Source organism: Cygnus atratus, chromosome 2 (assembly GCF_013377495.2).
Source record: "Cygnus atratus isolate AKBS03 ecotype Queensland, Australia chromosome 2, CAtr_DNAZoo_HiC_assembly, whole genome shotgun sequence".
NCBI classification, from domain to species: Eukaryota; Metazoa; Chordata; class Aves; order Anseriformes; family Anatidae; genus Cygnus; species Cygnus atratus.
Window position 1 is genome coordinate 68,416,324 of NC_066363.1, and position 17,478 is coordinate 68,433,801.

At 44.2% G+C, this 17,478-nt stretch overlaps 2 protein-coding genes across 2 annotated transcripts; both read right to left on the reverse strand.

The window, feature by feature from the left end:
- Positions 1-311: 311 nt before the first annotated feature.
- On the reverse strand, positions 312-7,357 carry LOC118254768 (N-acetyllactosaminide beta-1,6-N-acetylglucosaminyl-transferase-like). The gene is made up of 3 exons (XM_035560354.1): positions 6,406-7,357; positions 1,347-1,439; positions 312-502 (listed from the first exon to the last, which is right to left on the reverse strand). Exons 1-3 carry the CDS (start codon positions 7,355-7,357, stop codon positions 312-314), a joined length of 1,236 nt encoding a protein of 411 aa, XP_035416247.1.
- A 5,394-nt stretch (positions 7,358-12,751) lies between these two features.
- LOC118254770 (N-acetyllactosaminide beta-1,6-N-acetylglucosaminyl-transferase-like) lies at positions 12,752-14,613 on the reverse strand. The gene is made up of 2 exons (XM_035560355.1): positions 13,692-14,613; positions 12,752-12,846 (listed from the first exon to the last, which is right to left on the reverse strand). The coding sequence occupies exons 1-2, from the start codon at positions 14,611-14,613 to the stop codon at positions 12,752-12,754; spliced, it is 1,017 nt and encodes a 338-aa protein (XP_035416248.1).
- Positions 14,614-17,478: the final 2,865 nt, after the last annotated feature.

Consider the following 17,478-nt stretch of genomic DNA (forward strand, 5'->3'; position numbering starts at 1 on the left):
TCACTGTAGCAAGACAAAAGTTATGGCTGGAAAAAAGCCCATTAAAAATGGCAAAAATGCAGACAGGGCAGCTGCAAGAGGAGCTGTGCCTTAGTGCTTCCTTTTGGATCTCTCATGCTTTGGCCTGAGGGTATTAAATCAAAGGTTAGATCTGCAGACTGAGCGAGACAAGCTGAACTGAGCTGTGTCTACCATGCATCCTAAAGAAACCTGGTGGATGAATTTGTGTTACCAGCACAGCAGAAATTAGATTTTTGCTGCTATTCTCCTGATCACTTTCATTGATGTAGCCGGATTTTTTTTTTTGCTAGCTAGAAATACCAATTTGGTTCCACCTGAACCTCACTCTGGGACAAGGTTCTCTTTCGATGTCTCAGCTCCAAGCACTCCACAGTCAGTGGGTATGTTCTGAGCTCAAACTTATTTGCAAACATACAGGTGGAGTTAAAAAGCCATTTGAGGTCACCTGTTCCATACACACAAATGCCTCTGACATAATGGCCTGCCAAAAAATAAAAACAAAACAAAACAAACAAAAAAAGAAATGTCAGAACCCAGGTTTATTTCCACAGGCATGCTCAAGGAGCCAAAACTTTCTTTTGATAACTTTTATCTGCAAAGCCACTATCAATAATCTCCTACACAACAAACATGCTAAAATACCTTCTAAATATGAGTAAGTATGAACAACAGAATGAAATGAAGAAAGTTACTTGAAAATAAATAAGTAAAATTCCTGAATAAGGAGATAGATCAGAAAAGAAGTGTTATTAGTTGAGACTTTCTACGATGAGACTGACACATAGCAAAGAGGGGAATTTCCTTCTGTCAGTGAAGAGGAACTTACACTTTTACTTATACAAGATTTTCAACTAAATAATTCTGGTTGACACTGGTCCAGTGTCACTTATTTCAATGTATTCATGCTGATGTGAAACTGATGCAATTTAAGCTGACTGAAATTCTCAAAATTTTTCTCCTCAGCACAAAAAACTATATGAGATGGATCAAAAATTCTTGAAATAAAAATTGTATTCTCTTTTTCTCCCACTTTGCTATGTCAGAAGTACAAAACAGTAAGCAAAAAATTAAGTGTGCCGTAGAGGTTATATCTTGTTAAGGTCATGTCATGAAAACTGTTCCAGCTTTCTCACTGCTTGTCTTAAGTAGCTATTATCATTCGTTGCCTAAGGACTATGGAAGAGCTGACTCCTTTTTAATGCCTTATCTGCCACCTGAAGACTGACTCATGTTACAGTTAGAGGCCATAGGACTACAGGAAAAATAGTCAAGTGTTTTTCACTAGATGAACAGGAAGAATAACGGATGAAAAATGTATACATTACCATGACAACCTCCATGGCTCTCTTCCATATCAATCCACTTCACCGCTTTCAGGTCTCCTTCCCATGACGCATTGGGCATGGAGCCTGGGACACCTGCAATTAGGTAACAGAAAATAAAATAATTAGTCCTTTTAACAGCTATATGCTCAGTTTTCTGTCTGTTTGCTAGGACCCTCCTCACAAAACTAGAATAAAATACTCTGTACTACGTGTCAACCAATGCCTGGATGCTAACTTTGTTGTAAAGCTTTTTCACTGAAAGCAGCTTTCATGCTGTGAACAAGTTGACAGCCCAAGAGACCTAAATAATTTTACCTGAAAAACAGTCTCAGTATGATACTGCATGCATGATACTGCGTTCACATCACCTTCCTAACCAGTATGGCCCTCCCAGTGCTATTTGCACACCAGGCCACTGACACATCACATCTTCAGTAGTGTTAAATACTTTCTTTTTTCTTACATTCTCCCTCTCTCTCTCTCTCTCTCTCTCTCTTTTTTATATTTATGTATTTGAGAAAAGAGAAGGGAAAAGAAAAGAGACCACCAGAACAAGTTCAAGCGTGATATCAGTGGATGGAGTTCTTGAAACTGAACTATATAGCTTATGAAATTACACAATAGTATGTGAAAGTCTAGACGTATCAGAGGACCTATCTAAACATAAACTGGTAAATGATGAACACCTGCTATAACATCCATTTTAAGTACTTAAGGGGATAATGTTGAGCACTCAGTGTTTGGTATTTGATGAAGAGTAAACAAGCAATATATATGCAATGTGTTGGCAGCTGCTTAAGTCAAGAGAACTTCCGTATTTTCAACTCTAGGCAGCAACAAAGACCCATTGCCATGAGATGAGGCCTTTGGCTTTGAAGGTAGGAGCTGACCAGGTAGGTACAGCTAGGAAACCCTCTGTGCCTGATCTGTATGGCTATAAGTGACCAATGATAGGACCCGCAGGAATGGTGTCAAGCTGCGGCAGGAGAGGTTCAGGCTAGACATCAGGAAGAGGTTCTTCACTGAGAGGGTTGTTGCACACTGGAACGGTCTCCCCAGGGAAGTAGTCACCGCACCAAGCCTGTTGGAATTTAAGAAGCGTTTGGACTGTGCACTTAGTCACATGGTCTGAATTTTTGGGTTGACCTGTGTGGTGCCGGGAGTTGGGCTCGATGATCCTTGTGGGTCCCTTCCAACCTGGGATATTCTATGATTCTATAGTGTGCTCAGTACAGTGAAAGACATTTATTGAAGCCCTTCTTAACATAGTCTTCAAAATACAGTAGAAAAAAGCAAAGGCATGTTATGTAAAATCATAAAAGCTTTCTATGAACTCATCCCTTTCCATAAATTTTATCTTTCTTACTGGCTAATTTGTTGCTTGAGAGCTAAGCAATGATACAGACTGTGTAACTGCCACCCCATGCACACTAAGAAAAGCTGGAAAAGCACCAACTTCTCACTGTAGCACAAACATTTGTCTATAATTTATTTGCCTGCTTGGAAAAAAAGACTCAACATATTTTGTTCTTTCCAGCCCAGCAAGTAGTTACCGTAGTGTTGTGCCTGAGTTATTGTATGGCAGAACAGGCAACGTTTGGGAAGCCAAACACACGCAGGTACAAAAATGCAGACATTATTTCTGCTTTCTCCTCATGAAGCTACAAGCAGAGGAAAGGACTAACTTGCTCGCATGCAAGCATTAATTTACCACTGTGGAGTACCTGCAACTCAATCTTTTTAACAGCTGCATCAGAAGCGACAGGGTGTGACTGGGGTGTCAGTGGCAGGCAGCAGGAAGCTGCAGCCCCCTCTTCTGAGAGTCCCCCTGTCACAGATGGCAATGACATTAATAATGTTATTAACTAATAACCCCTGGTCATAGTCGAGCTGTAACTAAAGCAAGTTAAACTACTTGAACAGCTAAACATATTCAAGTGTTTTTCTTCCAGATTTTTAATAGGGATATTTAAAGTCTTTTATTCCTATGTCCTCTTGTTTGCTTTTCAAAAGAAACAACTATCTGAGTGGCAGGGAGAGAACCATGCAGCTTTTTATTGAAACATCCTCATAATTTTTGCATTATTATCCATCATTTGTACAGACTCTCAATACTGAAAACACAGCAATTTTCCTCGATTTACAGTAAGATTTTTAGAGCTTGAACAAAATGCAGAATAGTGTTGGTTTGGAGTTGCAGGACCTGTGCCCAGTATGATTTAAGTAAAATAAAACAGACATTTTAATGCCCGTTTCTGACCTCTTTCTTTAAGAACAATTAGCCCACTTTCTGATTTTCATAATGTCATTTAAAATGTGTACTAATATAAAATATTTATTTTGCTATTTAACTACACTCCTAAAAGGGGTTATTTGATAGCAGTTCTGTAAAGCAGAACTTGGCAGCTAGTGCTTGCAGAACACACAGAAGTCATCAGCAGTGCTGAAATGGTAACTGAAATAGTGTCATCACCTCAACTTTGGTGTTTTCTGAAATTTAAAGCTGAAAGCAAAGGAAGATTTTGCTACTATTCTGTTTTGTTTGTTTGTTTGTTCATTTACTTGTCTTCTGTTCCCTTGCTGGATGGGAGTAATCACAGTATCTTCACAGTTACTCTAACCTAACAACTACTTTGCTTGTGAGCTTGAAGAGAAGCACAGCAAAGGCCAAAAGAGATCCTAAAGGCACTGTGTAATATCAAAGGCATGGGGGTGGGTATTTTGGTTTGTTTGGGGGAAATTTGATGGGAGGAAGGTTAAGCAGTTTTTTGGCTTTGTTTTTAATTTCAGATTGCTTGCTTGGTTTGGTGTATTTAAAGACAGCATGTTCCTTGTAACTAAGAATGGTTGTTTGCAAATATTGAGTTGTGACTTTTATGTCAGATGCAAAAAGACTGCTTGATCTGCCAGCAGAACCACTGCAGCAGTTTGCTATAGAGATACCTGGCAGCAATAACTGGAACTTCACAATCTTATTCTGCCCCCCCCTTTGTATATTAGGCTTTATCAAACAAAATAACATGCCAAAAAGCATGATTTTGTCCTGGGGAAAATTCTGAAAATGTTGCTCCTTTGCAGAAAGCATCCAACTAAAGATAACACTTTATCAAAGAAAAAAAGAGGCAGTGATGACAGGCTATATGCACCTCAAATGGCCTGGGATATATGTTATTGCTCCAAATTAAAAACCTGTTCACAAGAGCTGGCAGTAAATGTGGTGTGAGGAAAATCTTGGAAAATGCTGACACTGTGGGAGAGCAAAAATATGACTGACAAAACAGGCAAGGCCTCGGGACATCCACAAAAACAATGGGAGCACTGCCTTCTAGGAATACAAAATTACTGACTTAACATTATTCACTAGCTCTCAAATTAAGTAAACTAGGCATTTTTGTAAGTTAATTGAAGAGTAAGGAATAATGTAGTTCAGAACTACAAAAAAAATGGATTTACCACATTCTCCATTATATATTTGTTTGGTCCTTACCAATTGATTTCCTATTCAGAAACTGTTCTTGGGACCTCTTTTGATAAATACTTTGTCTGAAAAGTTATGCTGATGGTAAGTATGAATATAAACTCAGGTGTGAATTGCTAACCTCTACTTTTGTTCAGCTTTTATCTCCCCCTCCATGGGGCTAAAAGGAGTTTTGTCCCTAAAACACAGGCAGCAGAACTGAAGGCTGTCCTGTAAACTACAGCAGGGATGAGCATATTACCTGCTCCCTCTCATTTAGCACAGGTGGGGAAGCATGATCAGTATCTCCACATTTTCCTGTCCACCTTTCATTTGTACCTGATTGCTGGAGGGAAAGTAGGGGAAGGTGGAAGTGCAATGTTTCTGCTCTTCCCAACAGAATCATGCAGCTCAAATCCCCCGTGTATTGCGAAAGTTTATTTTTCAGGAACTTGAAGGTGCCCACAGCAAAGGAAGTGAATTTCAAGTACACGCTAAGGGAAGAAATGAAATTAAAGGCATCAGAGGGCTGGCCTGTCTTTCCAGTCAGTCATGGTTGTCTTCATACCTGACCTGTGCAGTTCTGGTGGCTGTAAACCACTACTCGGGAAGCAAAGCACATTCCTTCCCCGAGCAGCACCTCCTGTGGGCACAACACTGTGCTGAGCACCCTTCCCTTTCAGACAGAGGTTTGGAGGCAGGAAAAATACGCTTTGGTTCAGAACATGGACCTCATCCACAGGACACAACACAACATGTTTCTCAGCTAAGCTCTTCCTTTTTCATTTTTTTTTCTTTTTACCATTGAAATACAATGAGAGTTGATTTGCATGTGTTGGCACTAAGACAGAGGCAACTCCATTTCCTTCTTGCATCACTACCAGGTATTATCAAGAAAGGTATACATACCTTACATAAAATGAGCCACTGTACTTGCATTTCTGCAACACACGCATAAACTGACATTCAGATGGAAATGCTGCAACATAAATGGCTGCCCAATTTGCTCTGAACTTCCAGGCCCTGTACCTGTGATTCCAGAACCAAACCAGCGCATCAGTTTAAGCCAAGCTGACAAGCAGATAGCCCTCTCTGGTCTTCTGAAGCAGTAGTGTGTGCTTCCTCATTTGCAGCTGTTTAGGGAAGGGGATGAGCTTACACATCAATACCACCAACTGACCCAAGATTTTTTCCTGCATTTTGTAAGCTGGTACACAGAAAAAAATTCCATGCTCTCACCTGGCACATGAGGCTGGGTTAGGACACACTTCCTAAATCTGCCCCAAATGGTGCACCCTTGGGGTAGAGAGGGGCTATTATTCTGAGAGACCTTTTGAAATCAGTGATAACTTTGTCTGGACTTTGGGACCAGATATTTACATTTGTGAAACACATTGGTCTTGAAGTGGGATATGCATAGGTGGGCAAACTCCATTAGGGTTAACGCCGCAGAGGTGAGACCCATTGTGACCACCACAATCAGCCGATACCATGCCATGGCCAGTTATTCCTACTGTACTATTTTAGCAATAATTAGTACCAAAGCCTTCTCCTCGCCTGTCCCAAGGTGCTGGACGCCAGGACAGGGACCTCAAAGCGTACCTGGGATCCTGTTGAGCGTCACCCAGAAGTGCTCGTCGGGGCTGTAGGTGTCCTGGGACCACACCAGCAAGTCAATGGCACGCTGGTCCCGCAGCACGAACTCCACGAAGGGCCGGGTGACCGCAATGTACGCAGAGCCGAAGTAGATGGTCAGGTTGTGTGGTGGGGGAGCCTTGTGCACCTGGGGGGTGACCAGCCCCGAAATGTTGCTTCCCTCCCACTCCTGGTGCATGAATCGTGTCCGTGCAGTGACGTGGGGTGGCGGCAGCACCCCAGGGGTGACATTCTTCCCCCTGAAGCCCTTCAGCTGCCGGACAATCTCCCGGTTGGTCTTCAAGGGGAAGTCCTGCCCACAGATGTTCAGCAAGTACCGCCAGGGCACGGCGGAGGCCAGCAGGTCCCGCATGCAGTGCAGGTCGGCCCGCAGGCGGGATGCGCCGCCATAGACCACCCGCTCGGTGTGGGAGGCAAGGAAGGCGTTGGGGAAGCAGCCCACCAGCTGCTGCACTGCCTGCCACAAGGTGGCTGGCGCCTTGCCATCCACGTGGACGCAGTAAACATTTTGGGGCATGTAGACTGCCCTGAAGAGCCGCTCGAAGGTCTCAAACTCCTTATGCAGGGTGATGATGTAGGCAAGGGGGAAGGTGGCCTCCTCAGAGGACAGGGCACGGGTGATATACCGGCTGTGGGACACGTATGTGGTGCAGGACGAGCTCCTGGCCACAGGCCGCAGCCCACTGCCCTGCATTGCAGGGGCCTGCCCAGCCAGCAAAGCCCCACACACCTGCTCCAGCACCATGCCCTCAGCTGAGCCACCGCCTGGCCCTGCTATCCGCCACCCGCCATGGCCTGGCCCTGCCATCCGCCACCCACCACGGCCCAGCAGCATGGCAGCACCCAGCAGCACCATGGTCACCAGCACTGCCACCACCTGCCGCTGCCGCATGGCCATGCTGCGCCAGAGGGGGAGCACTGGTAGTGCTGTTACCGGCTGCCTTTCATGGGGTTGGGGATCCATCCATCTTAGTGCTCTCCAGGTTCTGGAACTGTGGATTAGATTGGTTTGGAGCGGGGGGACGTGGAGGGAGGGTGTTCTCTCTTTGGGTTTGGGTTTGCTTTTCTTTTGTTGCCTTTTTCCAGCCTCTGTCATTTTACAGAAGTGCCCTAGGGAGAAGTCCAAGCCACAAGCTGCCAGTGCCAGGAGGAGCGAGGGAGACCAAGCAGCCACGGGTAGGATAGAAGTGGTCACCTCCAAATGGAAATGGTTGCTGGGCTCTTGAGGTGACACTCAGGAAGGATTTGCGCTAAAATCCTGGTTTGGTTGTTGTCTGGCTTGTCCTTCAGGGCAAGCTCTCCCAGCTGTCCTTCAGGGAAGTGACTGGTGAAGGTACCGGGGGGTCTTTAAAAGAAAAGCTCTTCTTTTAAAGAAGAAAAGGAAAAAAAAATATATTGCAAGAAAAGCTCTTCTTGCAAGATCAGATTGAAATAACAGGAAAAAAAAAACACCACCTCCCCTTAAAAACGTACAAATGCTCAGTTTTGTATCTTGTCACCATAAATGTCCATTTCAGTGGGGGATATGGATGTAAAAGCAGTGTGTGTGGCAGGGGTGGGAGTTAACTAAAATAAACACAAGACTGACAAGCTTTAAAGCAGACCTCTGAACCTGTAGAGAAGGAAATAGAACTCGAGAGGGGGAGCTTGTTTAAAACTGCTTCTTTCAAGACAGTGGTTTGAATTAAGGTAATGCACGCTCTCTGCTTGAGCAGTTACGCTGTTGACTGGTAAGAGAGCTAAACTGCACCTCTTATTTTGATTAATCTGATGGATAATAAGGAAATTGTCTCAGTTCTAGTAACCAGCTTCATTTGACAATACGTTTTGAAGGAGGTTTTTCTGAGCTTTTTATTCACCCATAAACTAATGTGAGCATCTTCATCAGGGTCGTGGTTTTGACTCAGAGGAGCTGGTTGATCTCTACAGGGCTGCTCAGGACTTGCCCGCTTTGCCAGCACCCTGTCAGGCATGGCTCTGCTGACTTCCACCTCGGCTGCCCAGACAGGCTTCTGGCGACAGGGCTTGTCTCTCAACATGTGTAACACAGCTTTCAGTGCGGTCAGATGAGTTTGCATGTAGATGAAAGCAGGGGACAGGTTCAGGAGGCCTGACTGTGCCTTCCTAATGAAAACAAAGGGTTGTAAGCAGCTCAACGTCTCACGGGAACGCTATATTCAAAAAGAGGCTCTGTTACTGCAGCTGGACTGAAGTTTGCTTAGTTACATGCAATAATTTTGACAGATATTACCTGATGGTAAAATTCAAAGAAAAAATAAATGCTTTCTTAAGATGCTGTCATCTGATCCTGCTCTTCAAGGAGTTATGCTGTTTGAAGCCCATTATGCCAATGTGTGATAGACACAAAGATACTGGAGAGTCAAGCAAAGGAGTGCAAGTCCATTTATTAGCTGTGCCTTTTCAGAAAGCCTTCCTGAAGGCATATCCTTCCTTATCCTGTCATCACTAGGTAGTGCTTTAGTGCAAAACAAACAACTGGTTGTGAAGCAACATTTGGCTTCAATAGCAGCAAAATCAAATTGATCAAATTGAAAGCAGTACTTAAGTTCCAATGACTGCAGATTGCATAAAGACTAAACCATATTTTAATTCACATCTTTTCAGATGAACTTTGGTATCTGAATGGTGAATAGAGGACAAGAGTAATTTTTCTGGAAATTCTACCATAAAGCAGATGTGTTTGTGATTGCTGCCACTGTGTTGCAACACCTTGCCCTCAGTAGGTTTGTCAAAAGAGGAAGGTTTTAATTATGAGATTGCAACAGCTTTGTGGATGTAAGACTCAGTAACAATCGCAGAAGATTCCCTGGCTTTTTTATGCCGTATTACTACAAGAAATTCTTGCTCGATCAGGAAGTCTCATTAAAATAATGTGGAATAGGAACAAGAGAACAAGTATTAGTTATATAAGTAATGCTGCAGACATAGGTACAAAATATTTCCTTCTAGAATATTGCTTATTCAACTAGCATTGCTGTCTGGAATCATACTAAAAAGCATCTGCCTGTCTGTCTACCTGTCATTTGAAGGGTGGGCACTAACTTAAGGAAAATGAACAATTGTGGCAGACAAAAGCCAACCAAAATGGTGAATGTTAGTATGGTGCATGCATTGCTGAGAAGGTCATTCTAAGAGTCTGTCTAGAAACTACAGACAGGTACCAAAGTAGTTTTAAATTATGTAGTTGCTGTAGCAAGAACCTTCATGCAGCCTAAATTGCTGGGGGGAGCAGGTCTGTTTGTTAAAATTTCACTGCAGTTTATTTAAGGCAATAGTTTCAGAGCCAAATGAGAGCTGATAGCTCTCAAGGAAAATCTCATTCACTTTGGTTGTGGTTGTGAGAGAAGAATACCAGAAAATTCAGGGTGTCACTGATAGCACATTAATCAATCACATTAGGCAATTCCTAATTTTTAAATTTTTTATGTGTCTGTTTGCTTGTACAAAACGAACTCCTGTCTGCCTTGAGAGTGCACTTAGCTTGACTCACAGCACTGCCTCCCACATGCCTGCCATTCCCTGAGGCATACTGTATGCCAACTGCCCTTCTTATTTTTCTGTCTACTATTTAAATCCCAGCTGAGGACTTGCCATCAGATATACTTTTGAAGTTTGGGTGTGATTTAAGACACCACTTGCTAACAAAACTATCCACCCTTTTGGTTCTTTCTCAGCCATTGATGAAACGAATGAATAAGTTAGCAACCTTTGTCCTGTTCAGAGCAAGTTGAGATGAGACTGGTTCTTTCCACTTAGACAGACACGGTATGCAATTGTATCAAAAAAAAAAAACAAAAAAACAAAAAAAAAACTTTGTGGTAGGCACACAGCTGGATGAATACTTGGAAAAGCAAGCACAGAGTAGAATGCAAAGTCATCTTCCATGGCTTCCCTATTTCTATGTTTAATTAGCAGTAACAGGAGAAAGGACCTCACCCAAAGATAGCGGGTTGAGGTTGCTGATGTTCCCAGGTGCCTGTTCCCTAAGGGAAGCTGCCTGGAGGTTCAGTGATCTGACCATTCAGATCAAGGGTGGTCTGGGTGTGCAAGACAGGACACTGTGGGCCACCCCTTCTGTTAATCAACTACCTCGTGTTTACACTAACCCAAAAGTTTGTCACATTTTGCAGCAGGCAGTGATGGTATGCTGTGTAACCAGTGTTCTTCCCAGGCTGGCGCATCAGCAGAAGTGACATGGTGCTCCAATCTTTATTTCTTCCCGTCTGGGACACATAATCCACAGTTGCAGACTTCTTGCAGAACCAGGAATAAAAGCAATTCTGCCCTGGCACTTTCCCTGCAAACCCCCAGATTCCCTTACACCAAGTGACCATCACCTCTGTGGAGACATGTGTATGACCAAGGGAGGTCCCAGTAGCGGGACCTCCAGGTCAGAATCATAGAATTATAGAGTCATAGAATCATAGAATCATTAAGGTTGGAAAAGACCTTCAAGATCATCTGGTCCAAACATCCCCCTACCACCACTGTCACCCACTAAACCATGTCCCTAAGCACTACGTCCAACCTTTTCTTGAACACCCCCAGGGACAGTGGCTCCACCACTTCCCTGGGCAACCCATTCCAATGCCTGACTACTCTTTCTGAGAAGAAATGTCTCCTAATTTCCAACCTAAACCTCCCCTGGCACAACTTGAAGCCATTCCCTCTAGTCCTATTGCTAGATATCTGAGAGAAGAGGCCAATCCCCATCTCTCCACAGCTTTTTTCAGGTAGTTGTAGAGAGCAATAAGGTCTCCCCTGAGCCTCCTCTTCACCAGACTAAACAACCCCAGTTCCCTCAGCTGTTCCTCAGCTACCAGCCTGCCTGTTTCAAGAGAGGAGCTAGGAGCAAAGGCATCCATATCAGGCACTTTTCTTTCAGGAGCAACTGATCTTTAACTTCATATGTTTTGCATGTATGTACTCCCACATAAAGCCGAAGAGAAGTGAAGGAACAGAGTTGTGCTGTGTGTGAGGGGGCACACTGAATCCCATATCACATGCACAGGTGGCATTGTAGAAGGTAGCTTGAGCCAGGCTAATGATTCACTGTCACTGAAAGAGGAAGGTCTTGCTTCCCTTCCTCCTTCCAATTTCCCTCTCCTTCTTACTCGCATCTGTGTGTTCCCCCTGCTTTTCTTTGTGCTGTCTTCAGTGCTGGCTGGATTCTTCACAGAGTCAGTTCAACTCACGCACTCAGAAAAAGTACATTGTTTTACTTCAGGGCTAATTAATTGAACTGGCAACACTCCTGGCACAGAAGGGAGGAGGAAAGGATGAGCAGGAGGCAGGAGGAAATTTCCTCTTTTGGTGGCAATGAGCTTTTAGAGCCTTGTGCCCTCACTCCCTTAGTAAAGAAATGGCACTGGTGCAGAAGAGACAAAGCCACCAGGCTCTGTTGTTCTGCACCATATGGCATGAAAGTAGGGACAGGATTTTGGCTTGGAACAGGATTCATCATGGTTGAATTGAAGGATTCAGCAGCATTAAGTGTGGATGTACACCTCTCTTTTGGCAACCAGGATCTGCCTTCTGCTCTACATGACAGAGGGGAAGGTGGTCCAGTGGCCATGCAGCTGCTCTGGGATGTGGCCAGCATGAGTCCACTAAACTACACTACGATGTTTCATGCTTCTTGTGCAGCCCTGGGGAAGTGATTTAGTCACTTCAGGCCTAAACGCATCGCAAATACTTTCCCTTAATTTCTCCATGCTTCTCTTCCTTATCTGAAAAATGACTTTCAAGACTTTTCTGTCACACAGGAGTCATGTGGGAGAGAAGTGGCCTGAGATAAATACCAAAAATAAGTTAAGACTGCTATTTGAAAAACAACTGGATGGGAATTGAAAGGCAAAAGTCTCGGGGTGGGGGGGGGGGGGGGCGCTAAAAGAAAGTATTGGTCTTTGTTGCATGGCTGTGGGTAATAAGCGTGCTATTTTAAGATATGTGGACCAAACAGTCTTTTGTATTATTTATCTGAATGGGATTGTCATGGCTGTCTGAAACTACAACTAGCTGTTTTGTTTAGTTCTTTCATGATACAGTGTGTGTCCAAACTGGTCTGCAGATGATCTCTTTTCCTGCGTGAAGGCCTCCAACTATTTGTTCTAATAGCTGGACCACTGCCTGATGCTATTATCTTCAAGAGTCACATCAAGCATTGGATCGAACTCACATATGCTCAGGACAGTCTGACACCCCCTGCTACACTTAGGAGATAGGCTTCAAAATCCTGGGTGACAGCAGCCCTTGAGTACATCTGTCAAAGCTACATGGCCACTTTTGTCACTCTAGTGATGGCAGGGAAAACATGGAAGAGGAAGGAGTGTTTCTCATGTGGAAACTGCTCCTTTTTTTCATCCTCTACAAGTTAGAGGATGAAAAGGAAAAAGACAGGAGAATAAACCTATCCTTGCTTCCATTGCTTGTGTTCCTGCTTTGGGCTGCTATGAAACTCTAGGAAGTTAGGAGCAGTAAAATCCTACCTGGTGTTTCTAAAAGCAGTGTGCATGCATGGGGGAGAAGTCCTGTGCACTTTCCAACCCTTCCTCAGGCAAGGTAAAACTAATTATAAATACATAAGGTAAAAGTGAAAGTACTGGTGCTAATTCTGTTTCTCTTAACCAATCCTTGAGCCTGTACGATGGAATTTAGGCAGTACTTATGAGTACCTGCTTTTTGCAGCTGTTAAGGGAGAGCTGGTATCTTTGTACCCACAGAAGGGCACGTGAAGACTAGAAGCAAATTATAGGCTGAACTCAGATTTTTGCTCTGGAGTAATAGATAGAAAGTAATTGGCTTCTATTTGTGGAAAATCAAAATCCTCCCCCAAAATGTGGATATCTTGTAGAAAACCTTCACTTACGTAGCTTACTCTTTGTTCCGTGCCTTTTCTTCATCTTGATTTCTACCAATAAAAGGCTTGAATCAGCAGAGATTTCCAAAGGTTTTAATTGGAACTTAGATCCTCTGGGCTTTTGGTCAGATACAAAGAAAGTAATGTACACCACACAGAACAGTGATCTAAGTGGCCAAGAATGGCAAATAAGCTTATTTTGTAGCTCATCCTTTTGTACAAATTATGATCTGATTACATTTTTCATCTCGGTTTTGCCAAAGTCAGTCTGAGGTATGTGGATGTGTGTGGTGTGTGCACACCCATGCGTGCATCCTCAGAAAAAAAAAAAAAAAAAAAAAGGTATCCTTACCTGGGATCCTGTTGAGCGTCACCCAGAAGTGCTCGTCGGGGCTGTAGGTGTCCTGGGACCACACCAGCAAGTCGATGGCACGCTGATCCCACAGCACGAACTCCACGAAGGGCCGGGTGACCGCAATGTACGCAGAGCCGAAGTAGATGGTCAGGTTGTGTGGTGGGGGAGCCTTGCGCACAAACGTCCGCAGCATGAAAGAAAAGAAAGGGTATAGTTGCTCCCGGTGCACATACTTGGTGCGAGCGATGACGTGGGGTGGCGGCAGCACCCCAGGGGTGACATTCTTCCCCCTGAAGCCCTTCAGCTGCCGGACAATCTCCCGGTTGGTCTTCAAGGGGAAGTCCTGCCCACAGATGTTCAGCAAGTACCGCCAGGGCACGGCGGAGGCCAGCAGGTCCCGCATGCAGTGCAGGTCGGCCCGCAGGCGGGATGCGCCGCCATAGACCACCCGCTCGGTGTGGGAGGCAAGGAAGGCGTTGGGGAAGCAGCCCACCAGCTGCTGCACTGCCTGCCACAAGGTGGCTGGCGCCTTGCCATCCACGTGGACGCAGTAAACATTTTGGGGCATGTAGACTGCCCTGAAGAGCCGCTCGAAGGTCTCAAACTCCTTATGCAGGGTGATGATGTAGGCAAGGGGGAAGGAGGACTCCTCGGACGACAGGGTGCGGGTGATGTAGTGGTTCTGCATGATGTACTCTGTGCAGTTGGGTTTTCTGAAGGATGTTTTTAAAGCAGTTTCCTTCAGAAAGGGCGCCTTGTCTTCAATAAGTGCTTTACAGGCTTCTGCTAAAGTTGAGCTCACTGGGAAGTTGAGCCTCCTTAGAGATTTTTGCACATGGAAATTAATGGCATAGAAAACAAATAGAAGGGAAACACTGAGAATCAAGATGGCAAAGAAGCAATATCTGAGTGTATTCATTGCTGCTTGGAAAAAGAGTCTCACTTGAAATATTACAAGGAGGTCAGATCAAACATCCCAAACAGCTCATTTCGCTGGCTGTGCTTGCTTCCTTCTAGAGAATGCCTGTGTCAGGCTGATGCATAATATGCAGCTGACGTCCTTACTTTTCATACAGTTTTGTAGTCATTCTTTATGTGGAAGGAACATAAGTAGTGAACAAACTGTAGAGGGAAGCTGCTTCACAGCATCCTAAAGATTAAAAAGACACATTGTGTAATTGCTAACTTAACAAGAACATCCGCCACACATACTTCACTGTCTTTGTATACAGTTTGTGGGTTTCCTCTTAATTGCTCCCTCCCCACTGTCCCTGAAGGAATTCCAGTGCCATGAAACTTCGTAGGTGTATACTGTGACAGAAAAACCTCATATGTACCTCTTGTATAATTCCTTTTTTATTATTATTATTTATAGGAACTTTTTTTTGGCCATGTAAGGCCACCAACAGTCATTTATAAAAAGCAGAAGAGGGTTTTTGGCCTCTGTGTAGAGTTATATCAGAGCAATATTGCAACAATATTTTCTTGTTGTAAATTTGAAAGCTGCAAAATTGTTTCTGCTAAGTGTTGTGGATGAGTTGTGTTTGGCTCCTGGCTTACAGTCATCAAAAGGAACCAGGTTCACAAAATCTACTAGTTAAACTATTTAAGTTAACCTTATGCTTTGTCACAAGGCATTCTTGTTTCTAAGAGCCATGCATGCATTAGGTACAACATCATGCTTATGCAGTGAGAGATTTTGGCAAGGCTCTGTCTAAAGTGGAATACTTGGTAATTCTTTCTTTTCCAACTGCGAATCTGTTAACGTGGATATGCTGCCATGAGACAGCATGTTTGGAGGATGTAAGCATTTTCATCTTCATGCCACTTTGATCCAACATGAAATAACGCTGAGGCAATGTCAGATGATCTGAGATTGCACCAATAAATGCTTTGATCAGGCAGTCCAGCATGCTATAAGGCAAAGGTGGAAATGCCATCCCCTGCTTTCCAACTCATGCAGACTGGCTACCTCAGGCACAGGCAGATTCCTCTTGGTGCCCTTTGGGTCTCTTTCTTCCCATCCTGGCCCTAAACACTCAGTTCATAAAAGATTGAAGACTGAAGGTGGTAGCTTCAGCCCCACCAGGTACAGTCATAAGCTGTACTGAAAGGAGCACTGAAGCTGCTTTGTAAGGACTCATGGCCAGAATGAACCCTAGGCAGGTACTGATGCAGGGCGCAGGAGTCAAGCTTACACAGTGATGGCAAGCAGCGGACTCTTCAAAAACAACACCTCATTGGGGAGCCAGCAAGGATGGGTAGGGGTAGCCATGGTCATGCTGGGCTTCCAGTGCAGTCATCTGCACTAACGCCACTGCCTTTGGTTGGAGGCAGGAAGACTGCTCTGGTGGAGCCGAGGGACTGGAACGGGGGTGTTCAAAGTCCCAGGGAGTAAAGGAGACTTGCCAGACACCACTAAGAAGTCATCTGGAAAATGGCACCACAGCCCAACAGTACAGCTTGTTAAAAGAGGATTCAAAGAGATGAGCAAACACTGAGCTGAGACCATTGTCGAAGTCAGCAAAGGAATATGCAGCAAACACCAGTTCACTGGTCCCAGCTCAGTGACTGGTGAATGCTGTCCCAAGGGTGCACAGACCTGTCCACAACACCTCAAACCACTGCTACCTCCTAATTGGATTGTTATAGTGAATCACATCCGGGAGTGAATCCTGCCAGACGCCTCAGTAACACAAAGTGCTGTGAACTCAGGTCATTATAAAGCCAGCAGCCTCTGTGCTCCCCTCTGCGCTCCCCTCTGCGCTCCACGGACCACTGAGTTCGGTGTGTTCCCACTGGGACCAGCTGCCCTCAGCCAACTGCAGGACCATTTCTTTCCCTGCACCACGGTCTTACATGAGAGCTCCGCCCATCTGGAATGAGGAAAATGTGGAAAGAGGAAAACTGGGGGCAGGTGCCAGTTTTCCTGCGGGAGCATGATTTCCTTGGGGAAGTCTTGGTTTGGGGCAGAGAACACAGGTAATATTTCCAAAGTACTAAATGCTGAGATCCTCCAAGGCATTTGAATAACTTTGAAACTGCTCAGGTGCCTCTAAAACTCTATTTTAGGCACTGTGTAACCTGCTAGACAGCTAGGAAGACTTAAAAACTTTATATACATATAAATTAATATATGTCCAAGGAGACTGTTTACTCTTAACTGTCGAAGTTTGCATTACTTGTATGATCCATAGATCCATAGCAAACAGATAAGCTACATTCAGAAAATGAGAGAGACGTGCTCATCATAGGACTGGAATGCAAGCCTTTTTTTTTTTTATTTTTTTTTTGCACAGACGCTGCTGCAACACCCTTTCAGCAAACCAGACTAGCCACAATCCTTTGGTACTACTAGCCTTCAGGGGAAGGAAGGCTGCATGCTTGGTGGTACTTCTTAATCCCGGTGCATTGATGCTTCAGCACAGTTATTATTTCGAATTCTGAAAGCATGCATGCAAATAATTACTGTGGAAATCCAAGCTGTCAAAAATTTTTTGATCATTTGGTGGGTTGTTTTTGGTTTTGTTTTTAACTAGTTCTAACTTGTGGTGATTTCTATGAAATAACACCCATGCCTTGGATTATAGGCAGAAATCACATATACATACACACGCACACGCACAGAGCAAGGAAACAAATAGAGTGTAAAGCCACATCGAAAATCTCTTTCTGAGGTCTTGGTGCAAAGTTCATACACAAGGAGCAGCCAAATATAGATGTAAATCTGAACTGTATTATGGCAAAAACCAGTGAAGGAGCAACAGGGTGCCAGGAGACCTCA

What these genes read in the sequence shown, in the direction of transcription:
- LOC118254770 (XM_035560355.1), bottom strand. Translation starts at nt 14,613, where the DNA reads ATGAATACACTCAGATATTGCTTCTTTGCCATCTTGATTCTCAGTGTT. An exon ending in GACGCTCAACAGGATCCCAG is followed by an intron (nt 12,847 to 13,691) that starts GTAAGGATACCT and finishes TCTAACTTGTAG; the next exon opens with AGGATGAAAAAAAGGAGCAG.
- LOC118254768 (XM_035560354.1), bottom strand. Translation starts at nt 7,357, where the DNA reads ATGGCCATGCGGCAGCGGCAGGTGGTGGCAGTGCTGGTGACCATGGTG. An exon ending in GACGCTCAACAGGATCCCAG is followed by an intron (nt 1,440 to 6,405) that starts GTACGCTTTGAG and finishes ACCTAATTGCAG; the next exon opens with GTGTCCCAGGCTCCATGCCC. An exon ending in GAGCCATGGAGGTTGTCATG is followed by an intron (nt 503 to 1,346) that starts GTAATGTATACA and finishes ATTTTTTGGCAG; the next exon opens with GCCATTATGTCAGAGGCATT.